A 22806-nucleotide genomic window follows, 5' to 3' on the forward strand; every position below is an offset into this window, starting at 1 on the left:
GGGAACGGGAGGGACAGTGGTCGTACAACTTCTTGTGACATCCCGGGCATGCATTTCCCCACCGTTTTAGGTTTCTATATGGGTGGAATGCTGTGCTGTTCTGATACAGAACAAAAACAAATGAGAAATTTGCCACAAAACAAAATTCTGGAAAAAAAATAGTTTTGGGTCAATCAAAATGTTTTGTTTCACTAAAATCACAACATTTCATTCTGATTTTGACCTTTTAAATCTTTTTTTAAAATTAATCTAAGAACAACTAATTTTGTTTTTTAAAAAAGTCATATTGAAATGGAAAATGAAAACATTCCATTCTGAAAATTTTGAAACGGGATGTTTTGATGTTATAAAAATATTTTTTCTTTTATTTCTGAACAAAATGTTGTCAAACTCAACACGTTTTCTGAAATGTTTCGATTTCTACAAAACCAGAGTTTTGTGTCAAAACCCATTTTGATGAAAAATTTCCAACCAGCTGTATCAAACGAGCTTCAGTGGAAACTCAGGGTGTTGAAAACCTCCCTGGTGTTATACAGCACCTTGTCAGATTTGATCCAAATGAAGCAAATGTCCTGTATATGACTTAGTCTTCATTTTTTGTGTGTGTGGATGGTTTCCTTGGATGATAGCATGTGACTGTATAGCATTGACTGCAGAGCTGTATAGCATTGACTGCAGACTGTATAGCATTGACTGCAGAGCTATACAGTACAATGTATGCAGGAGGGCAGAGTTCAAGTTGCACAGACAGCCTTAATTTAGTCAGTGGATGATTCACTTTGCAACTGTCATTTTCTTCTAACATTGTTTTTTTAATATGAAATTTCCTACATTTTAAAAAAAAAGAGAAATAGGAAAACAAAGAAATTCTACCACGTGCTGCTATTTGCTGGCAACACTAGAATGCTCTGCATTGCACAGTGTGTGCAATCTATAAGGCAGGAGCCTTATTCCGTGCCCACCTATCTATAATGTGTTGACTTTTTCTTTCTTGTACAGTGCTTAATAAATACAAAATAGTTCTAGAGGTTTCAGAAGTCGTGTTCTTCAAGTAGATGCAGCCGTGTATTCCACTCATGTGTGTGTGCTCCCAGTGCACCGGAACCCGAGAATTTTGCCTCATAGTACTCGTAGGAGGGCAGCACTCACTCCTCGTGGTTGTAGCCCTTCCCCTGGCTATATGAGGTACGGTTTCTTCTCACTGCCTATTGCTGGAGTTGGAGCTCTGTGTGGTTTTCAGTGAGTGACGCTGCTCTGTGTTGCAGGGCTGGCGTCTCTCCCAAGAAATGAATAAGCTGTTCAGCCTCCTGGAGTGTGCTGAGGAAAAGGTCTCATAGGACCAATTGGGACCGCTCCAGGTCTCATGGAGACTCTTCTTCTTTGTCTAAGAGGAGTATGGCCTGGCGCCGTGCAACTGCCGGCACGCGAGATGGAGCAGGCCCTTCACACTGCTCCCCAGTACCGTGTAGAGGCATGAGGAAGCCCATACTGGTGACTAGGATTGCGAACTTTGGTTGGATATATTCATGGAGGTTTCAGCAGATGTCATAATCTTTAATTAAAGATTAATCTTTAATCCCTGGAGGCTCCAGGACAATCCTGGAGGGCTGGCAACCTTACCGGTGACTCTGGTTCCAGCTCTGGAGCATCCGTGGAGTCTGGTACCGACAACAGTGATGCCAGCACCAGGTGTTTACATGCTGACAGTATACCAGGCAGCAGTAATCTACTCTGCCTGTCAGTTCTGGGTTTCCCACTCATCCAGGACTTTGCTGGGGTTATGATATCCATGACCTTGTTGGCACTGTCTGGGCTTGTCTCAGAATCTTGGGGTCCATGGACAACACAGCCTGATTTCCACCTGCCACAGACTGCAGAGTTGAGGCTGGTGCTGGGCCTGGCACTGAGAACCTCCTCTCTCTGGTGCACTCCTTAGCGCCGATGTCATCTTGACAGCAGATCCTATCTTCCATCTCAGCACCATGTGCTGCATCAGCACTGCTGCTGACATCAGTACCGACACCGCTCCCGGCACCGGATGTAACTGTGATGTATTTGGTGTTGGCTGTGCCAATTCCATCAGCAGCACTGGTACCTCTTTCTTACTAGGTAGCAGGTGAATCAGACCAGCTCCTTGCACCATCAAGGCTAGCTTAATCACTGTCCCCAGAGACCCAGGGCTCCTGAGGATTCAGGTTGGGGTCTTTCTCCTGCTGTCCCTCACCCGACCGATGCCGAGAACAGTTCTCTGAAGAGCACTGGTAGAGAGACAGGGGCCCCTCGCCCAGAGTCTCCTGGCCACCAGTGCCCTACCTGTATTCCCAATGACCTCTTTGGAATCTGTGGGATGGTCCTCAATCTCAGAAGTCACATTCCTCACCCTGTTCCAGAGCAATATCATGGGATAGGTCGGTGGTGGTGGTGGTGTTCCACTGCGAGTTCAGACATCAGTTGAGCTTCTCTTCTCAGAGTTGTCCTGTCCAGATTTGACAGTTCAGGGCAGGACCCATCCCTAGTGGAACTGCGGCTTCATCATTATCCCTTGATGATTTGAGGGTACCAGGCTCCTCTTCTCCCTCAGCGCCTGAGGACTTGAAGGCCGACCAGGACCTTCTGCAATGTGTGGCTGCTATCTTGGACATCCAGGCAGCATACCTGCAGGAGAATACTCACAAACTACTGGATATTCTTCAGCTGTCTTCCCTGGGGAGGGTAGCCCTCCCTATTAACAATGAACTCCTGGAGCCAGAAAACATCCTTTGGAGTTCAGTGCCGGCTTCAGTGCCACCTGCAGCGAAGCATTCAGAGAAACACTATTTTGTACCTATGCAGGGTTTTGAGGGCTTCTGTTCTCTAATTCCCTGGTTGTGACTGCGGTGAATGATGGTGCTTGGCAGGGCAGGTGTAAGTCTGCACCCAAGGACAAGGAATCCAAGAGGATGGACTTAATTGGTAAAAAAATCTTATAACTCCTCTTCCCTGCAAATGTGTATTGCGAACCAGCATTGCTATCCAAGTACAATTTTATTAATTGGACAGCTGTGTCTAAATTTGTACACCAGTTCCCTGAAACCTCCAGGGAGGAATTTTGAGCATTGGGAGCTGATTTCTATTTGGTGGCCAAGATCTCCTTGCCGTCAGCTTTGTACATGGCAGGTACATTGGCCAGAGTTATGGCCTCAGCGGTAACGAGGAGAAGGTGTCTTGACTGAAAAATTCAGGCATTGCTTCTGATGTGCTGCAGACTATTGAGGATGTGCCTTATAAAAGTTGTGTGCTTTTTCTGGAAAAGACAGCTGAAACCTTGCTCTCGTTTAAAGACTCAAGGACCACCCTATGCTCTCTTGGGGTATATACTCAGGCAGCATGGAAACGTCATTTTGACAGTCAGTGGCAGTATCAACTGTACCACTTGCAACACTCCTTTGGGCAATCCTTCCTCCCTCGAGGCAACAAGACTACCCCAGAGAGGGTCATAGCTCCCAGAAGCAGAGGCCCTCGGGTCCTAGGTTTGACCAGTTCACGTGCAAGTGTGGGAATTTCACTCAGCCCTTCCCAGCTGTGAGGTGAAGGGATGAATGTTAATAGAAGTTGAGCCATAGAAACAGGGGTGGATTAACAGAAAATGGGGCCAGACTCACCAAAACTTTGCTGCCCCACCTCAAAGAATCATCCTTTTGCTGCATAGACTCCTGCTCTTGCTCTGCCCTAGTGGGCTCCCTGATATTACCCTCTCAGCCACCCTAGATAAACTCTTGGTACCCAGTTTGGTCCTCACTTGCCCTCCCATGGGGAGTCACATCTGTGTCAGTGAAGGCAGAAATAAACACTTTGTTCCTCCATGACACTTTGCACATCAGACCACTCAGATTGCTGGACTTCTGGATCCAGAGACCCTGCTTTAATCTTATCCTATTGGGATCAGTGGCTACAAGTTCAGAGTGAGGCATGCAGTCTGGACAGCAAGGTGAAAGCTTGTCCTACTGCTCTCCATGCTGAATGTCTTTGATGGGTAATCAGGTCTTCAGGCCTGGCAACTTGGCCCCTTTCAGTTAGAAAAAAAAATATTTAAAGCCTCATTCTGTGTCTCAGCAGTGCAACCCCCATTGAATTAGCAGGATTTGTGGAGTGCAAGCCCAGCCCGGTACTTTGAGAACTTACAGCTAAAGGTCTTTGCAGCATGTGAAATGACCATGTCTGAATTTCAGTATTTTTCTGGAAGCTTGTGCTCATCAATTCTGCATCCATCCTGCCACCTTCTGCGCCATCTTCAAATACTGGCATTTTTGGTAGGGGCTCAGAATCCAAGTGGCCTGTATCCCTTTTCACCCCTGTGTCCCTATGTCCCTACCAATTTGTTAAGGTCAGGTTCTGTGAATCAGCCAGATCAAGGCTGGAGCTGAATGAGCAGAAAAGGCATATCTTGTTACCCAGCCTGCATTCTAGTGAATCAGTCACTCCATGATAGGACTGGCAACAACTGGAGCAATGGATTCCTGCATTTGTAAATGGCTCATGACAAATCTCATCAGAAAGCTTGCCGTGTCAGGGCTGTAAGACTGATGAAAAGCTAAATAACTACGATAGGTCTCACTCAAGAAAGGCACGGTCCCTCTGTGGTGTCTTTGGAAATAACAGCTATAAGTAAAGAGCAATAAACCAGAACTAAAAACCACATTAGTTAAAAAACAGATAATTGTGAAAACATGGAGAAATTCTGATTCAAAATGAGGGAGATTAATATTTTTAGCAAAACTCTTGGAGCCAAATTCTGCCCTCTCTTCTACCAGTCAATTTTGATAGCCCCACTGATGATGATAATTCTAGAGGAATCAAAAATATTTGTTTTAAAGGCTTCATTTTGCAAGACTTTGGGTCTGCTTGTTTCGAAGAGAGGACAACAGTTCTGGGTGCACTGATGGAATCTCCAGATTATTCGTTTCATTAATATTCAGATAAACCTAATAAATGATCAGTAGCTCTTACAAGCATGTTCCAGACATGAGTAGTATATATTAATGGTTATAAGCACATCAGTATAAATAAGCAACCTATTGAACTTTATAACAATTGATTAAAACGTTGATTAATCATTTAACAACTTTTTATAAATAAAACCTTAATAAAAAGTGTGACCCATTTTTGTTCCCAACTCGTCCAGATCAGTAACATTTGTTAAATGTGCGATCTGGGTAAAAGTATGGGTGCAAACTTTCCCGTGATTTATGACCTGGGTGCAAATCAAGGGCAGAGCTTCTCCCTAAGGTCTTAAAAATTAACATTGAAAACAAGTCCACTTTTTTCTTGCCTTTGGGGTTAGGGTGGCACCGAGCAAATGCTTCTTTCTGTATAATGTTTCTGTTCCAGAGCACAGTCAACAACTGTCTGTTTCTGGTGGAGTTATTTTATTATTTGTGTTGTGGTAGCACCTAGCAGTCTCAGTCCTGGACCAGGACTCCATGGTGCCAGGCACTGTACAAACACATAAGAAAAAGATGTATCTGTAACCTGACCTTTCCAAGTAGAGTTACTGTGTTTATAATCTGAAATTTATTGAGGGTCACCCTGCCCCAAAACCACTGACCAAAATTTAATAATTGTCCGTCACAGTGGTGGTACAATACTATTGGCATGTGAGAGCTGTAGGGGGAGGGTGTTGCACCGTGATAAAAGATTGTGTAATACTAGACAAGATAATACAACTGGTTGTCAAGATAAAAAAGATAACATATCAGGGATTTTATTTAAACTGGAACAAACTGCATTCCACCTACCTTCAATAACACTAAATATATGAATAATATATATATATAATAAAAATAATAATGATTTACACACATACTGTACTTACTATTAAGTGCATTTAGTGACATATAACCCTCTAAATAAAAAAAAATGTGTCTATCTCTGTCTGCACGGGCTATTAATTTATGTTAATTATTAATAATAATTTTATTATATTATTTTTAGTTCAAGGTTCCCCTTTCCCAAGATCTCTCACTGGGTTCTGTCTGACGCCCAAGTCAGTCTTTGAGCTCAAGTGCCTCTCAGGATTTCCTGAAGAGCTGGACTTGTCTCCAGTGGTGCTTGCTTGTAGGGGTGCACATTAGATCAGACCCACTGGATTTGAAGGACCTTTGGTTCTCCTGTTCTGGGTCCCTGGGACAGCATGAATCAGACCAGATGACCAGATCTGATGATCAGGAACAAACAGGAACGGATACTCAGGAACATGCCATTAAACACAGACTGACTTGACCAGCCATCTTTAACCTGATAGGACCCTCTCTGTCCTGCCCAATCTCAGCCTCTCCACTTGTTCTCAGTTTCCCGCCATCCATCTGTCTGCCCTCTCCCCTTGCCCTCTTTCTCTCTGCTTACTCCCAGGTGCTCTGTTTCTCCTCTTCTTCACCCACTGTCACTTCCCCTCCCCCCGGAGGGGAGGGGCCACCTCCTCCCACTTTCCCAGAGGAGGGGCTGTCTCCTTTCCGTAGAATAATGACAGTGCATTCACCCTGAATACATCCTAAATCATATATCCCCATGCAGGACTGTGTCCCGTTACCATATTTACAAATATATATAACCCAAGACGTGTGGTTGGAGAGAACTTTAACCCGCCCTCCGCACTGTATTCCCCATTTGATCTGTCCAAACACACCGAATAGCTCTACTCATTCTCAGCACGTTGAAGGTTGACTATCACAGGAAGGGGATGGAACTCTAGATAATTCCAACCATAACAATAAAAGAGAAGCCATTTTGGAAGCATCCCTTAACAGTCTGAGCATACTGACCAATTACAACAGGGGTGGGCAAACTATGGCCTGCGAGCCGCATCCGGCCTGCCAGCCATTTTAATCTGGCCTTCGAGCTCTCACTGGGGAGTGGAGTCTGAGTCTTGAGCACCGGAGAGCAGGGTCGGGGACCGCTCTGTGTGGCTCCCGGAAGCAGCGGCATGTTCCCTCTCCAGCTCCTATGTGTAGGGGCAGCGGAGGGCTCCTCTCCACAAGTTGCCCCCTCCCCAAGTGCCACTCCCGCAGCTCCCTTTGGCCAGGAACTGCAACCAATGGGAGCTGCAGGGGTGGTGCCTGTGGATGGGGCAGCACGCAGCAGAGCCGCCTGCCTGCGCAGGAGCCAGAGGGGGGACATGCTGCTGCTACTTCCGGGAACTGCTTGAGGTAAGCCTACACCCCTGAGTCACCCCCCTGCGCCTCCATCCCCTTCCCCAGCCCTGATCCCCCTCCCGCCCTCCGAACCCCTCGGTCCAAGCCCAGAGCTCCTTCCTGCACCCCAAACCCCTCATCCCCAGCACCACCCCAGAGCCCACACCCCCAGCCATAGCCCTCACACACACACTCCATATCTCAACCCTGATCCCCCTCCTGGCCTCTGAACCCCTCGGCCCAGCCTGGAACACCCTCCTGCACCCCAAGCCCCTCATCCCCAGACCCACTCCAGAGCCCGCACCCCCAGCCGGAGCCCGCACCCGTGCCCCAGGCCAGAGCACCCTCTTGCACCCTGAACTCCTAATTTCTGGCCCCATCCCAGAGCCCACATCCCCAGCCAGAGCCCTCAACCCCTCCCACATCCCAACCCCAATTTCATGAGCATTCATGGCCCGCCATACAATTTCCATACCCGGATGTGGCCCTCAGGCCAAAAAGTTTGCCCACCCCTGAATTAGAACAACAGAAATATTAGTTTATTAAGTGCATAGTAAACATGCAGGTGCAGAAGCAATTTCTTTTATGGAAGATGCATGTGTTGTAGCTCATTAAAGCATAATTTTGATATTTCAGGTGCACTTGACAAGAACTAAAAGTAGTCCTTTTTTACCCAGAACTAACCAAATAAAGAAAGTGCTTATAAATATAGAAGGTGCAGCCACCATTTTTCAAGCAAAAGTTAAATGACGGCCTAATCTGCTGTGAAACATCCTTGTGAGCTGTTAAATAACTTGTGCTTTCCAGCCTAGTAATGGATGATCACTCTTGTATATTGCATATCCCTTCCCTGCCTGATGGGATGAAGTACGGCTTAATGAATCAATGTGGTGTGACAAAGTTCCTCCTCTACCTTGGTGGGTCCTGCGCTTATTGGCAGATTTGCTCACCTCAGTGATCTTCCCCACAGTCTGGGTCAACTTCTCCTGTGTCTGATCAGGAGTTGGGAGGTTTGGGGGGAACCCGGGCCCGCCCTCTACTCCGGGTTCCAGCCCAGGGCCCTGTGGATTGCAACTGTCTATAGTGCCTCCTGTAACAGCTGCATGACAGCTACAACTCCCTGGGCTACTTCCCCATGGCCTCCTCCAAACACCTTCTTTATCCTCACCACAGGACCTTCCTCCTGGTGTCTGATAACGCTTGTCCTCCTTAGTCCTCCAGCAGCACAGCCTCTCACTCTCAGCTCCTTGTGCCTCGTGCTCCCAGCTCCTCACACGCACTTCCTCTCCTCTGGCTCCCCCTCGCCTGACTGGAGTGAGCTCCTTTTTAAACCCAGGTGCCCTGATTAGCCTGCCTTGATTGGCTGCAGGTGATCTAATCAGCCTGTCTGCCTTAATTGGTTCTAGCAGGTTCCTGATTACTCTAGTTCAGCCCCTGCTCTGGTCACTCAGGGAACAGAAAACTACTCATCCAGTGACCAGTATATTTGCCCTCTACCAGACTCCTGTACCCCACTGGTCTGGGTCTGTCACAGTGGGTAAAATGTTTTGAGTTCTTCAGGTGCAAGATGGTAGAGCGGGTCCAAGACTTGTTTTTATATGTGTTGCCAATGTACTGTATTGCTTTTAAAGCCAGAGTTGATCCAGCTAGCTCCTAGCACATGACAGTTTAATGCCAGGGGGCCTAGATAGCATTCATATTTCAGCTTCACAGAAACTTGGTGGAACAATGATAATCAATGGGAGATAGTAATACTAGGGTACAAAATATATAGGAATGACAGCATAGGTTGAGCTGGTGGGGGAGTGGCACTATATCTGAAAGAAAACATAGAATCAAATACAGTAAAAATCTTACATGAATCAAACTGTATCACAGAATCTCTACAGATAGAAATTCCATGCTTGAACAACGAGAGTGTAGAAGTAGAAATATACTACCGCCCACCCGACCAGGATGGTGATGGGGATTAGGAAATGGTCAGGGAGATGAGAGAGGCTACAAAAACAGAAAACCCAGTAATAATGAGAGCTAGTTACTCCCCATAGTGACTAGCTACATGTCACCTCAGGATGAAATGCAGAGATAAAATTTCTAGTCACTATTAATGACTACTTCTTGGAGCAGCTAGTCCTAGAACCCACAAGGGGAGAGGCGATTCTTGATTAGGCCTAAGTGGAGCACAGGATCTGCTTTAAGAAGTGAATATAGCTGAATTGCTTTGTAATAGCTACCGTAATGTAATTCAATTTATCATCCTTGTAGAGAGGAAAATACCAAAGAAGAACACCCCAGTAGCATTTAACTTCAAAAAGGGAATCTATGCAACAATGAGGAAGTAAGTTAAATGGATATTAGAAGGAACAGTCACAAAATTGAAATACCTCCAAGCTTCATGGAAACCTTTTAAAAACACCGTAATAGAGGCTCAAACTATATGTATACCCCTAATAAAAAACCAGTAAGATGACCAAAAAATTGCCACCATGGCTAAATAGCAGAATAAAAGAGGCAGTTAGAGGCAAAAAGGCATCCTTTAAAAATTGGAAGTCAAATCCTAGTGAGGAAAATAGGAAGGAGCATAAACATTGGCAAGTCAAGTGTAAAAGTATAATTAGGCAGGCCAAAAAAGAATTTGAAGAGCAGCTAGCAAAAGACACAAAAACTAACAGCAAAAAAATTTAAAGTACATTAGAAGCAGGAAGTGTGCCAAACAATCAGTGGGCCACTGGACAATTAAGGTGCTAAAGTAGCACTCAAGAAAGACCAGGCAGTTGCGAAGAAGCTAAATGAATTCTTTGCATCGATTCCCATACTTGAGCCATTCTTTTTGGTGATAAATCTGAGGAATTGTCCGAGATTGAGGTGTCAGTAGAGGAGGTTTTGAAACAAGTTGATAAATTAAGCAGTAATAAATCACCAGGATTAGATTCACCCAGGAGTTCTGAAGGAACTCAGATATGAAACTGCAGAACTATTAATTGGTATGTAATCTATCACTTTAATCAACCTCTGTACCAGATGACTGGAGAATAGCTAATATGATGCTAATTTTTAATGGCGCCTCTAGAGGTGATCCTGGCAATTACAGGCCAGTAAATCAGACATTACTACCAGGTAAATTGGTTGAAATTATACTAAAGAACAGAATTATCAGACGCATAGGTGAACACAATATGTTGGGTCGAGTGCTGTAGCTATTTTTAGAAATCTCACATTGGTACCTTCTTTACGTTTTGTCAAATCTGCAGTGACAGTGTTCGTAACTCAAACAACATGTGCTGGGTCATCAGCTGAGACTGCTATAACATGAAATATATGGCAGAATGCGGGTAAAACACAGCAGGGGACATACAGTTCTCCCCCAAGGAGTTCAGTGACAAATTTAATTAATGCACTATTTTTTTAACAAACATCATCAGCATGGAAGTATTTCCTCCAGAATGTTTAGCATATCTGGCACATAAATACCTTGCAACGTCGGCTACAAAAGTGCCATGCAAATGTCTGTTCTTACTTTCAGGTGACATTGTAAATAAGAAGCAGGCAGCAGTATCTCTCGTAAATGTAAACAAACTTGCATGTCTTAACGATTGGCTGAACAAGTAGGACTGAGTGGACTTGTAGGCTCTAAAGTTTTACATCGTTTTGTTTTTGAGTTCAGTTATGTAACAAAAAATCTACGTTTGTAAGTTACACTTTCACGATAGAGATTGCAGTACAGTACTTGTATGAGGTGAATTGAAAAGTACTATTTCTTTTATCATTTTTAAAGTGCAAATATTTGTAATAAAAAACATAAAATAAGCACTGTACATTTTGTATTCTGTCTTGTAATAGGAATCAATGTATTTGAAAATGTAGAAAAAATCCAAAAATATTGAATAAATTTCAATTGGTATTCCAATTTTTTAATGGTGCGATTAATCACGATTAATTTTTTTAACCGCAGTTAATTTTTTTGAGTTAATTGCATGAGTTAACTGCAATTAATCAACAGCCCTACTATATATTAAAAGGTTTTGGCACTTGAAGCCCGAGAGCCCTGTCAAGTGTTGTCTGATAGTCTGATGATTAACTGTAATTACCAGTCTGTTTTGATATTTTCAGAACAAAACATTTTGAATTTTTTTAAACATGCCTGTTTGAGTTTTTTAATTTTGTGTTGTGTGATGTGATATGTTATAATACAAAAGAAAAAGGGTCAAAATCAAACTGAACAAAATGCTTCAATTGATCTGAAATTAACTTTTTGCATATTTTCCTTGGCAGAGAATTTCAAAATTATTGATTTTCATTCAGATTCAGAATGAAGCCAGATTTTGAAATTCTTTGTAGAACAGAACTTCCGTTTTCCACGCAGCTTTAAAAATTAACTGCCCCCCCCCCAGGTAAGAGACAATCCAGCGGCCAACTTTATGCACGGGTAGCTCCACTTACATTCACAGGAAGGGTTTCTTAGGTGAGTCTGGGCTGTAATTAATTGACATTATACTCTCAATAGGCAGCTAGCCAACAAAGATGCTACGTAGGCCTATGAATTGTTGCTTAGATCGTGTTGCCATCTTGTTAAAGGAAAGATCATGGGCACAGCTGGTTGTGAAATTTGATTTTTTTTAAAAGTCATTTTTAATTTTGAAAATTTGAAATTTTGTAAAAAAAAAAAATAGGGAGGAGGAAATTTTTGCAGAAAATGTCTCTACTTTTCGGCTGGCTCTAATGGTGAAATTAGATCTGGCAATAGAGAGGGTCACGCCCATGCCAAAGGTCTGACACTGCTTTGTTTGCTCTGCCATCAGGGCTGCCTGCATGGGTGGTTTCTGGTACGTTTGTTGTGAAGGAAGGGATCACTCACTACTGGCATCTAAACAGTCACGTAGTAGGAGAAGAGCCAGTTCACTGGCAGTCACAGCAGGGATGAAAGGGCACAGAGGTCATGCTGGACTAGAGGATCAACTAGAGCCCAAGTGGGACTAAAGATTAAATTCTCTTTCCTGGAACTGCTTCTACAAATCCCTATTGCGGGTCCTATGGCTATGCAGGGGCTATAGGTCAAGAGAATGCCGGTTCCTGGAGGTTACCTTCCTTTCCCTTTAAATAATAAAATCACAGGTTCAGTAGGGTTCATTAGAAGGTGAGGATTCTGAGCTCAGGTCAGTGAGGCACTTTGATCAGCTCCCCTGTCCGGCTAATGAAACACTGAGATCCTTTCTGCTGATGCATCCTGACTTTGTGTTTGGGCAAGTTTGGATTATTTCCTAGAAAGTAAAAGGTCTTTGCTTATTATCCCTTGGCAGAGGCAGAGAAGTAGCTTTGTGCTGGCAATGTAGTGAGAAGTGATTCTGTTCTTTTGGCTAGTTTTCGAGAAAAGGAAGCCTCGCCCCTGTTTAATTTGGTCACCTTTGCCCTTTCATTTTGTGCAACGCTGTGGCACACCAATGGCAGGCTGGAGTCTATATACAGCAGCCATCAAAACAGATACATTTAGGGATTGTCAGGTGCCCTCTCTGGGGCTCTTCAGCTATCCACTCATTTGTTTTGCCATGGACTGAATACAGTATCATTTGCATTTACTCTATGACACCTTTGCACTTTCTGTATGTAGCATCTTCCATTCAGTGATTTCAAAGGGACCTGATCAGTCATTTACCTCTAACATCAGCAGTAACGTAAAGCCAGGCTGTGGGCTAGTGAGTTCTGGCATATGAGAGACTGCCCACTGCACAGTTGAATCTCAGGCACTGTTCTGGAGTAGCCCAACCCACTGTTGCTTTGCATAGTTTTTGGTTTTTTAACATGGTGCCAACTTACCTCTGGCACCGGGCCCAGAGTCTATGCACTGTTCTGATAGAGCTGCTCTTGTTCTTGTCTCTCTTCCAGACAAAGAGCACTTGAAGGAGAGGGAGAAGCTGGAAATGGAATTGGCAGCCGTGCGCTCTGCCAGTGAGGATCAGCGGAGACACATCGAAATCCTGGACCAGGCACTGAACAATGCTCAAGCCAAGGTCATCAAACTGGAAGAGGAGGTGAGATGAGGGCATCATTCCCTCTGCTTTGCTGCAAATGATTGCTTGTATTTAGTATTCATTTTACAGCTGTAATTCAGTCCAGCTCCTTAACCCTTTCCAGCACAAGGGTGGCAGCCCCCCTCTTCCCCAGACCCTTCCAAACAGAAAACAATTATAAAACACTGAGCCAGGCAGGATATGGCAGGACAATCATAGATGCTTTCTGTATAACCAAAAGCTTGACCATATTTCACCAGCTGATGGCTAATGTAATGTTAGGACATAGGCGTCTTTCTCTTTAGGATACCCTATCTACTAATTTAGGACTTGTGTAATTCATGAGAAAATATCTTATATGGGTATAGTCCATTTCTTCTCAAAGAATCCCAAAGTGCATACATATAGTGTGTGTCTGTGTATATAAACACACACACGCTGTACCACAGAAATACAGTCATCTCTGGAATGAAGGGTGGCAGTTAGCCAGTTAATCAGTTCACAGAACTCCGTACAACAGAACCAGATAACTTGCATTCAGGATAAAAGAAATTGCTGAGGCGCTCTGGTATTTAACAAATCTTTGAATACTGGTGAAGTTCCAAAGGACTGAAAAAAGCTAATGTCCCAACATTTATACAGGATTAACATTGGTAAGTATAGGCTGGTTAGCTTGACATCAGTCATGGGCAAAATCTTGGAAAGACTAATTGGGTGCAATCAGTAAAGAATTAAAGAATGGTTGCATAATTAATGCAAATCAATATGATTTTATGGAATACAGATTGTCAAACAAACATATTATTTGATGAGATTACGAGATTAGTTGAGTTTAAAATCATGTATTCAGACTTGTGTAAGACATTTGACTTAGTATTGCACAACATTCTGATTAAAAAATTAGCATACAAAATCAGTGTAGCCCTTATTAAATGGATTAAAAAGTGGTTAACTGATGGATCACAAAAAATCATTGTACATGGGGATTAGTCATCCAATGAGGATGTTTCTAGTTGATCTGTTCTTGGTCCAGTGCTATTCAATATCTTTGTCAATGATTTGGATGAGAACATAAAAACATTGCTGATAAAGTTTGCAGGGTTCTGAAAAGAGCTACAAGAATTATATGAGGTCTGGAAAACCTACCTTACAATGAGACTAAAGAAGATCAATCTATTTAGATTACCCAAGCATTGTTTAAGAAGCGATTTGGCCACAGTGTCAGAATACTTACATCATCATGTAGATGTAATTACATAGGGAGAACATTTCTGATAACAGAGGGCTCTTTAATCTAGCAGACAGACAAAAGCATAACAGGATCCAGTAGCTGAAGATGAAACTAGACAAATTCAGACTAGAATTAAGGTGCACATTTTTAACAGTGAAGGTAATTAACCATTGGAGCAATTTACCTACGGGGGTTCTAGCTTCTCCATCATTTGAAGTGTTTAAATCAAGATTGGATGTCTTTCTAAAAGATCTGCTATAGCCCAATCAGAATTTTTGAGCTTGATGCAGGAATCACTTGGTGAAATTTTATGGCCTGTGTTATGCAGGAGATCAGACTAGATTATCATAATTGGCCTTTCAGGTCTTACCTAAGAACAGTGGAAAGAGAGAAATTCTGAATAAGGATAAAAAGACTATGGGATTTTGAATGTCTATACAGAGCAGAGCAGATCAGACCTTGGTGAGAGGTGTCCAGTGGTTTGGGCACTAGCTAGGACTTGGGAGATCCAGGCACAATTCACTGCTCTGCCACAGAGTTCCTGTGTGACTTTAGGCAAGTCACTTAGTCTGGCTGGCCCATATTTTTAAAGTATCACAGGGGTAGCCAGGTTAGTCTGTATCCTCAAAAACAACAAGGAGTCCGGTGGCACCTTAAAAACTAACATTTATTGGGCATAAGCTTTCGTGGGTAAAAACAGGCATAAATATACTGGCACATGAAGAGAAGGGAGTTACCTTACAAGTGGAGAACCAGTGATGACAAGGCCAATTCAATCAGGTTGAATTTGGTCTACTCCCAATAATTGATGAGGAGGTGTCAATACCAAGAGAGGGAAAATTGCTTTTGTAGTGAGCCAGCCACTCCCAGTCCCTATTCAAGCCCAAATTAATGATGTTAAGTTTGCAAACTGCAGTTTCTCTTTGAAGTCTGTTTTTGAAGTTTTTTTGTTGCAGGATGGCTACTTTTAAATCTGTCATTTAATGTCCAGGGAGATTGAAGTGTTCTCCTACTGGCTTTTATATGTTACCATGTTGATGTCTGATTTGTGTCCATTTATTCTTTTACATAGAGACTGTCCGGTTTGGTCAATGTACATGGCAGAGGGGCATTTGCTGTCAAATGATGGCATATATCACATTAGTAGATATGCAGGTGAATGAGCCCCTGATCCCAGAACCATAGAATATCAGGGTTGGAAGGGACCTCAGGAGGTCATCTAGTCCAACCCCCTGCTCAAAGCAGGACCAATCCCCAACTAAATCATCCCAGTCAGGGCTTTGTCAAGCCTGACCTTAAAAACCTCTAAGGAAGGAGATTCCACCACCTCCCTAGGTAACCCATTCCAGTGCTTCACCATCCTCCTAGTGAAAAAGTTTTTCCTAATATCCAACCTAAACCTCCCCCACTGCAACTTGAGACCACTACTCCTTGTTCTGTCATCTGCTACCAGTGAGAACTTTTTGGAACCCCCTTTCAGGTAGTTGAAAGCAGCTATCAACCCCCCCCCCCCATTCTTCTCTTCTGCAGACTAAACAATCCCAGTTCCCTCAGCCTCTTCTCATAAGTCATGTGCTCCAGCCCCCTAATCATTTTTGTTGCCCTCCACTGGACTCTTTCCAATTTTTCCACATCCTTCTTATAGCATGGGGCCCAAAACTGGACACAGTACTCCAGATGAGGCCTCACCAATGTCGAATAGAGGGGAATGATCACATCCCTCGATCTGCTGGCAATGCCCCTACTTATACAGCCCAAAATGCCATTAGCCTTCTTGGCGACAAGGACACACTGTTGACTCATATCCAGCTTCTCATCCACTGTAACCCTTAGGTGTTTTTCTTCAGAACTGCTGCCTAGCCATTCAGTCCCTAGTCTGTAACAGTGCATGGGATTCTTCCATCCTAAGTGCAGGACTCTGCACTTGTCCTTGTTGAACCTCATCAGATTTCTTTTGGCCCAATCCTCTAATTTGTCTAGGTCTCTCTGTATCCTATCCCTACCCTCCAGCATATCTACCACTCCTTCCAGTTTAGTGTCATCTGCAAACTTGCTGAGGGTGCAGTCCATGCCATCCTGCAGATCATTAATGAAGATATTGAACAGAACCAGCCCCAGGACCGACCCTTGGAGCACTCTGCTTGATACCGGCTGCCAACTAGACATGGAGCCATTGATCACTACTTGTTGAGCCCGATCATCTAGCCAGCTTTCTATCTACCTTATAGTCCATTCATCCAGCCCATACTTCTTGAACTTGCTGGCAAGAATACTGTGGGAGACCGTATTAAAAGCTTTGCTAAAGTCAAGGAATAACAAATCCACTGCTTTCCCCTCATGCACAGAACCAGTTAACTCGTCATAGAAGGCAGTTAGGTTAGTCAAGCATGACTTGCCCTTGGTGAATCCATGCTGACTGTTTCTGATCACTTTCCTCTCCTCTAAGTGCTTCAGACTTGATTTCTAGAGGACCTGCTCCATGATTTTTCCAGGGACTGAGGTGAGGCTGACTGGCCTGTAGTTCCCCAGATCCTCCTTCTTCCCTTTTTTAAAGATGGGCACTACATTAGCCTTTTCCCAGTCATCTGGGACCTCCCCCAATCACCTTGAGTTTTCAAAGATAATGGCCAATGGCTCTGCAATCACATCTGCCAACTCCTTTAGCACCCTCGGATGCAGCGCATCCGGCCCCATGGACTTGTGCTCGTTCAACTTTTCTAAATAGTCCCAAATTACTTCTTTCTCCACAGAGGGCTGGTAACCTCTTCCCTATGCTGTGCTGCCCAGTGCAGCAGTCTGGGAGCTGCCCTTGTTCATGAAGACAGAGGCAAAAAAAGCATTGAGTACATAAGCTTTTTCCACATTCTCTGTCACTAGGTTGCCTCCCTCATTCAGTAAGGGGCCCACACTTTCCTTGACTTTCTTCTTGTTGCTAACATAGCTGAAGAAACCCTTCTTGTTACTCTTAACATCTCTTGCTAGCTGCAACTCCAAGTGTGATTTGGCCTTCCTCATTTCACTCCTGAGCAATATTTTTATACTCCCTGGTCATTTGTCCAATCTTCCACTTCTTTAAGCTTCTTTTTTGTATTTAAGATCAGCAAGGATTTCACTGTTAAGCCAAGCTGGTCGCCTGCCATATTTACTATTCTTTCTACACATTGGGATGGTTTGTTCCTACAACCTCAATAAGGATTCTTTAATATACAGCCAGCTCTCCTGGACTCCTTTCCCCATCATGTTATTCTCCCAGGGGATCCTGCCCATCAGTTCCCTGAGGGAGTCAAAGTCTGCTTTTCTGACGTCCAGAGTCCATATTCTGCTGCTCTCCTTTCTTCCTTGTGTCAGGATCCTGAACTCGACCATCTCATGGTCACTGCCTCCCAGGTTCCCTTCCACTTTTGCTTTTCCTACTAATTTTTCCCAGTTTGTGAGCAGCAGGTCAAGAAGAGCTCTGCCCCTAGTTGGTTCCTCCAGCACTTGCACCAGGAAATTGTCCCCTACATTTTCCAAAAACTTCCTGGATTGTCTTTGCACCACTATATTGCTCTCCCAGCAGATATCAGGGTGATTGAAGTCTCTCATGAGAACCAAGACCTGATGGTGTGACTGATGTGGTTGGGTCCTCTGGTGGTGTCGCTAGAGTAGATATGGGGACAGAGAAGGCAACGGGGTTTGTTACAGGGATTGGTTCCTGGGTTGGTGTTTCTGCGGTGTGGTGTGTAGTTGCCGGTGAGTATTTGCTTTAGGTTGGGGGGCTGTCTGTAAGCAAGGACTGGCCTGCCTCCCAAGGTCTGTGAGAGTGAGGGATCATTTTTCAGGATATGTTGTAGATTGTTGATGATATGCTGGAGAGGTTTTAGCTGGGGGCTGTACGTGATGGCCAGTGGTGTTCTGTTTTCCTTGTTTGGCCTGTCCTGTAGTAAGTGACTTCTGGGTACCCGTCTCACTCTGTCAATCTGTTTCCTCACTTCCCCAGGTGAGTATTATAGTTCTAAGAATGCTTGATAAAGATCTTGTAGGTGTGTTGTGAGGGTGAATACACTACAGATTGTGACATGCTCAGATACTGCTGTGATAAGGGTCTTCTAAGTACTTTCTGAGGTCTCATCTGTAAGATTCAGAAGCAGCAAAGTGCATGCAATTCAGTTGGAAGCAATGGTGCCAAATAATCTAGGTATTTCAAACCTAATGATTACATTAATCAGCATTGTACATACTCTTGACGATGTAAAGTGCTATGTGCAACTGCTAAGTATTATTATTACTTTATTTTAGAATACTAAGCCATCTATTTTTGAACTCACAATATTAAAGTAACATGGAATATGTAAATTATATTCTCAGTACTGTTCCCCTTGAAATCAATGGGAGTTTTGCCATTGACGTCTTAGTTACAAAATGAACAAATAAAGGAACAATCTGGATGGCAAAACAAATGGAGAAGGGATGGTCAATGAAGGCAGTAGGCTTCCTGTGGGCAAATCACTGAGCCTTTCTGTTGCTCTACCATCCATTTGTACGATGAGCTATTAAATACTTCCATTCTTCCACCTTTTGTTTGTTTCTAGTCACAAAATTAAATGACACTTTCAAAAGAGCGCACTGATCTTGTGTGTCTCACTTTTTGGTTGCCTGACACAAGACATGTTAAGATAACCATTTCTGAAGTTTTGGACCACATACATAAAAAACTTCTTGTTTAAGAAATTTGGAATATATGGAATGAAAGAAAAAATACTTTAGGGAAAATCTACACTTTTATTAAGGTTTTACCACCTGCAGATCTTTGTAAATCTCAATGGATTTCTTGTATTGCCAACCATCATAGTTAAGTTAAAAAGCTTTTTGTAGTAAACCAGGGCAAGCATGACTCAAAACTATTAATGAAACGTTTAAAAAATGTAAAAAACCTGCTGTGTAAATCTACATTATATGGAATGGCTGTTAATAGAAAGATTTTATTTTAAAATATGAAGTTAGTATTAACTCTGTATATGGCAATAGTGAGAACATTACTGGAATAGTGTCCAGTCTAGTGTCTGCACTTCACAAAAGATGTTGAAAAATTGGAAAGGGTTCAGAAAAGAGCTACAAAAATTATTTGAGGTCTAGAAAACATAGCCTACAGTGAGAGACTAAAGAGCTCAATCTATTTAGTTTATTCAAGAGAATGTTAAGAGGTGACTTGTAGAGCCCTGCAAATGTGCAGATATCCACATCTACATGTGAAAAGGTCAAAATCAAAATGAAATATGTTGAAATTATCATACAGAAACAATTCCGTTGACCTGAAATGGAAAACAAATTGGTTTTCCAGTTTGCAAAAGTTTAAGATTTTGACTTTGTCCTGATTTGAGAGGGGCAAAAATATTGAACTCTTGAAAATATTTATGAAACTGGAAAACTACGGTTTTCTATTTACAAGTATACAGACATGTCTCTTTATAGAGCACTCCTCTAACAAGAACTGTGTTAAACATTAGTCTTTCAACCTCCTATTTGGACTGTAAACTGTGCAAAGAACCAAAGCCACATGAGCACAAATAAATGAGGAAGAGTGGGAGTGCCTGTGTATCTAGACTAGAAGCCAGGAATCCTGCGTATGCTAGGAATTAGCTGTGACTTTGGATAGTCATATTAACCTCATATTGTCATATTGTAACTAAAGTCATATTAACCTCTCTGCCTCAGTTTCATATCTATCAAGTGGCAATAATCACACTGATCTCTGTAAAGTCCATATTTAACAAAATGCAAACTATCTAACTCCAACTCCAACTCCTGGGCCGAGTGAACTTTTCAGTCAGGCTAGGAATGTTTTTAATTGGTTTGGATTTGCAGCCTTGCTTTATGCGAATTGATTTTTTCTGTACAACAAAGCAGGTATGTTTTGAAGGGGATTAAATGTTTACGTTGTTGGGATGGAAGAACAAGGACACGATGTCTCACCAGAGAGAGGCATTTCAGCTGCAGGGTAAAGTCTTGACTGCAGCAGTCAAAGTGATATGCATGCAAGTTTGGGGTTAGCATCCTAGCTCCAGGGCAAAGAGGATTGTATCTTAGTCACTCTTCATAGAAACAGTTTTCATTTTGGATTACACTGGGACTGATCCTGAGAGGCACTGAGCAATTGCAACTCCAATTGACTTCACTACACCTCAGGATCAGGCCCATTTTTTGTCCTAGTTGCTTCCCTAGGATCAGTTTTCACAAAAGGCTTTGATGCCCTTCTCACTAACATGTGCCTTGGGCTGTCTGTGGCCTATCTGAACTCTTCCCCAAAGGTTCTGAGGCATGTTAATCCCTGCCATGGATTAATATCATTTTACCTTGTTGTCCTGCAATTACCACTTCTGTAACACAGTGGGAGGCAGCAAGAATAATGGCTTAGATAGCGATACACCTAATGTCTGCATCCACTTGCTTGCCTAAAAGGCCACAAAAAAAGTCTGCGGTCCACTCCCACAAACTCCTCTTAGGGTATGTACTTGAGCAAATCAGGATTAATCTCAGACTATAAAATGCCAGGTTGCAGAATCCTCATGTAACAGTGGGCCTATAAATCACTCAGTGCATGTGATACTAACAGTCACCCATATACATCTGTATTACCTATCCCTTGGAAGGCAAGAAAACATCTGGAAACCGTCCAGCAGATGTACACCTTCAGCTAAGGGTCTGCAGATGCCTTTCCCACCATCAGGGACTGGAACATGCAGATATACAGGGTTAAGATTTATTTCTAGAGTCATAGAGTTGAAGGCTAAAAGGGACCATTCGATCATCTAGTCTGAACTCCTGTATATCACAGGTCAATTAAATTTCACCAAGTTATCCCCTTATTGAGCCTGATAACTTTTGTTTGACTAAAGCATAGATCTTGTTTTGAAAACATCAGTAGATGGAGAATCCGCCACTTCCCTTGGTACTTTATCCAGGTGATTAATCACCTCACTGCTAAGATGTGGGCTAAATTCTAATCAGCTTCCAGCCACTGGTTCTCATCATGCCTTTCTGCACTAGATTAAAGAGCCCTCTGGTACCTAGAATTTTCTCCCTGTGAAGTTTTAGCTTCCATGAAAGCTACATTTACATGCAGCATGCACATGCCAGTGATTTATGAGATCATATCACAACCTGATTCATAGACATAAATGTTCATGTCATATTTGTTTGGCTTCTGCTCTTCTGTTAATGACACTGTGCCCTCCGCTTGCGCTCTCCCCCCAGTTGCGTAAGAAGCAGGCCTATGTTGAGAAAGTGGAGAAGCTGCAGCAGGCTCTGACCCAGCTCCAGGCAGCATGTGAGAAACGGGAGCAGATGGAACGGCGATTGCGCACACGGCTGGAGCGGGAGCTGGATTCGCTGAGGATGCAGCAGGTGAGAGGCTGATTGGTTGTGGGCCACAAGGGTAAACAAGGATGGAATATTTCATGCCCTGTCCCCCTGGCATTACCTCCAGGATGTGTCTTGGCAATGAGAACAGGAAGAATGATGCCCTCTCACCCTTTGCCACCCTGTTGATAATAGAAACAAGAATGGTATTTTATTTGACCATTGAAAACAATTTCCTTCCCCCCTCTCAGTGAGTGGGAGAGTGCAGTTTTGTGAGGCTGAGTTAGGGGGAGCTTCCAAATCCTTGATTGTTTCTGCAGTTCTTCGTTAGCTATAAAAAACACATTATATCATAGAATATCAGGGTTGGAAGGGACCTCAGGAGGTCATCTAGTCCAACCCCCCCGCTCAAAGCAGGACTAATCCCCAGGCAGATTTTTGCCCTGGATCCCTAAATGCCCCCCCGGGATTGAACCCAGAACCCTGGATTTAGCAGGCCAATGCTCAAACCACTGAGCTGCAAGAGTTTCTCTCTGATGTTTGCCACAGTTAGCTAAGCCTTTTTGTGAGCTCCACATTGGATTAACGATGCGGTGCTCTCTCTGTGAGGCTACCCATGAAAGCCATTTGGAAGCTACAGCTCATTCAGCATGTAACAGCTAGCTTGCTTAGTAGCGTTAGGCAAAGTGCATGTTACACCAGTGCTTCAACGGCTGCCCTGCCTCTTTATTTGATTCTAGGCAAAATTTATTATGATCCTTAAAGCCCTGCCTGGCTGAGTCCTAGTTATAAGAGGGACCACGTCTCTCCCTCTGCAGCATTGTGACAGCTGAGTTCAGCTGACGTGCTCTCACTTACAGATCTGAGTATCTGGGGGTTGACTGTTTTCAGGGAGGGGCCCTTTGTTGTGTCCCTACTGAGAGTCCTTAAGGCAGGTGCTGAGGTTAGATTGCAAAGTACATGATGACAGACTGCTGATCAGGCCTGCGCCGTGTGACTATTCATATAGCACTCACTAAACTCCTATAGTCCTGACCCTACATGTGCTTGCCTTGATGTAAAACCT

At 43.4% G+C, this 22806-nt stretch overlaps 1 protein-coding gene across 7 annotated transcripts in view; it reads left to right on the top strand.

Annotated features, from left to right (window-relative positions):
• Positions 1-22806, top strand: part of AMOTL1 (angiomotin like 1) — a 141734-nt gene that overhangs the window by 100783 nt on the left and 18145 nt on the right. For all 7 annotated transcript variants that reach the window (XM_039538643.1, XM_039538636.1, XM_039538648.1 and 4 more), the window contains 2 exons: positions 13047-13192; positions 21636-21785. In XM_039538643.1, the coding sequence (XP_039394577.1) occupies positions 13047-13192; positions 21636-21785 (296 nt within the window). The remainder of the gene's footprint in view (positions 1-13046; positions 13193-21635; positions 21786-22806) is intronic.

The sequence above is a fragment of the Mauremys reevesii genome, linkage group 1 (assembly GCF_016161935.1).
Source record: "Mauremys reevesii isolate NIE-2019 linkage group 1, ASM1616193v1, whole genome shotgun sequence".
In the NCBI taxonomy this organism is placed as follows: Eukaryota; Metazoa; Chordata; order Testudines; family Geoemydidae; genus Mauremys; species Mauremys reevesii.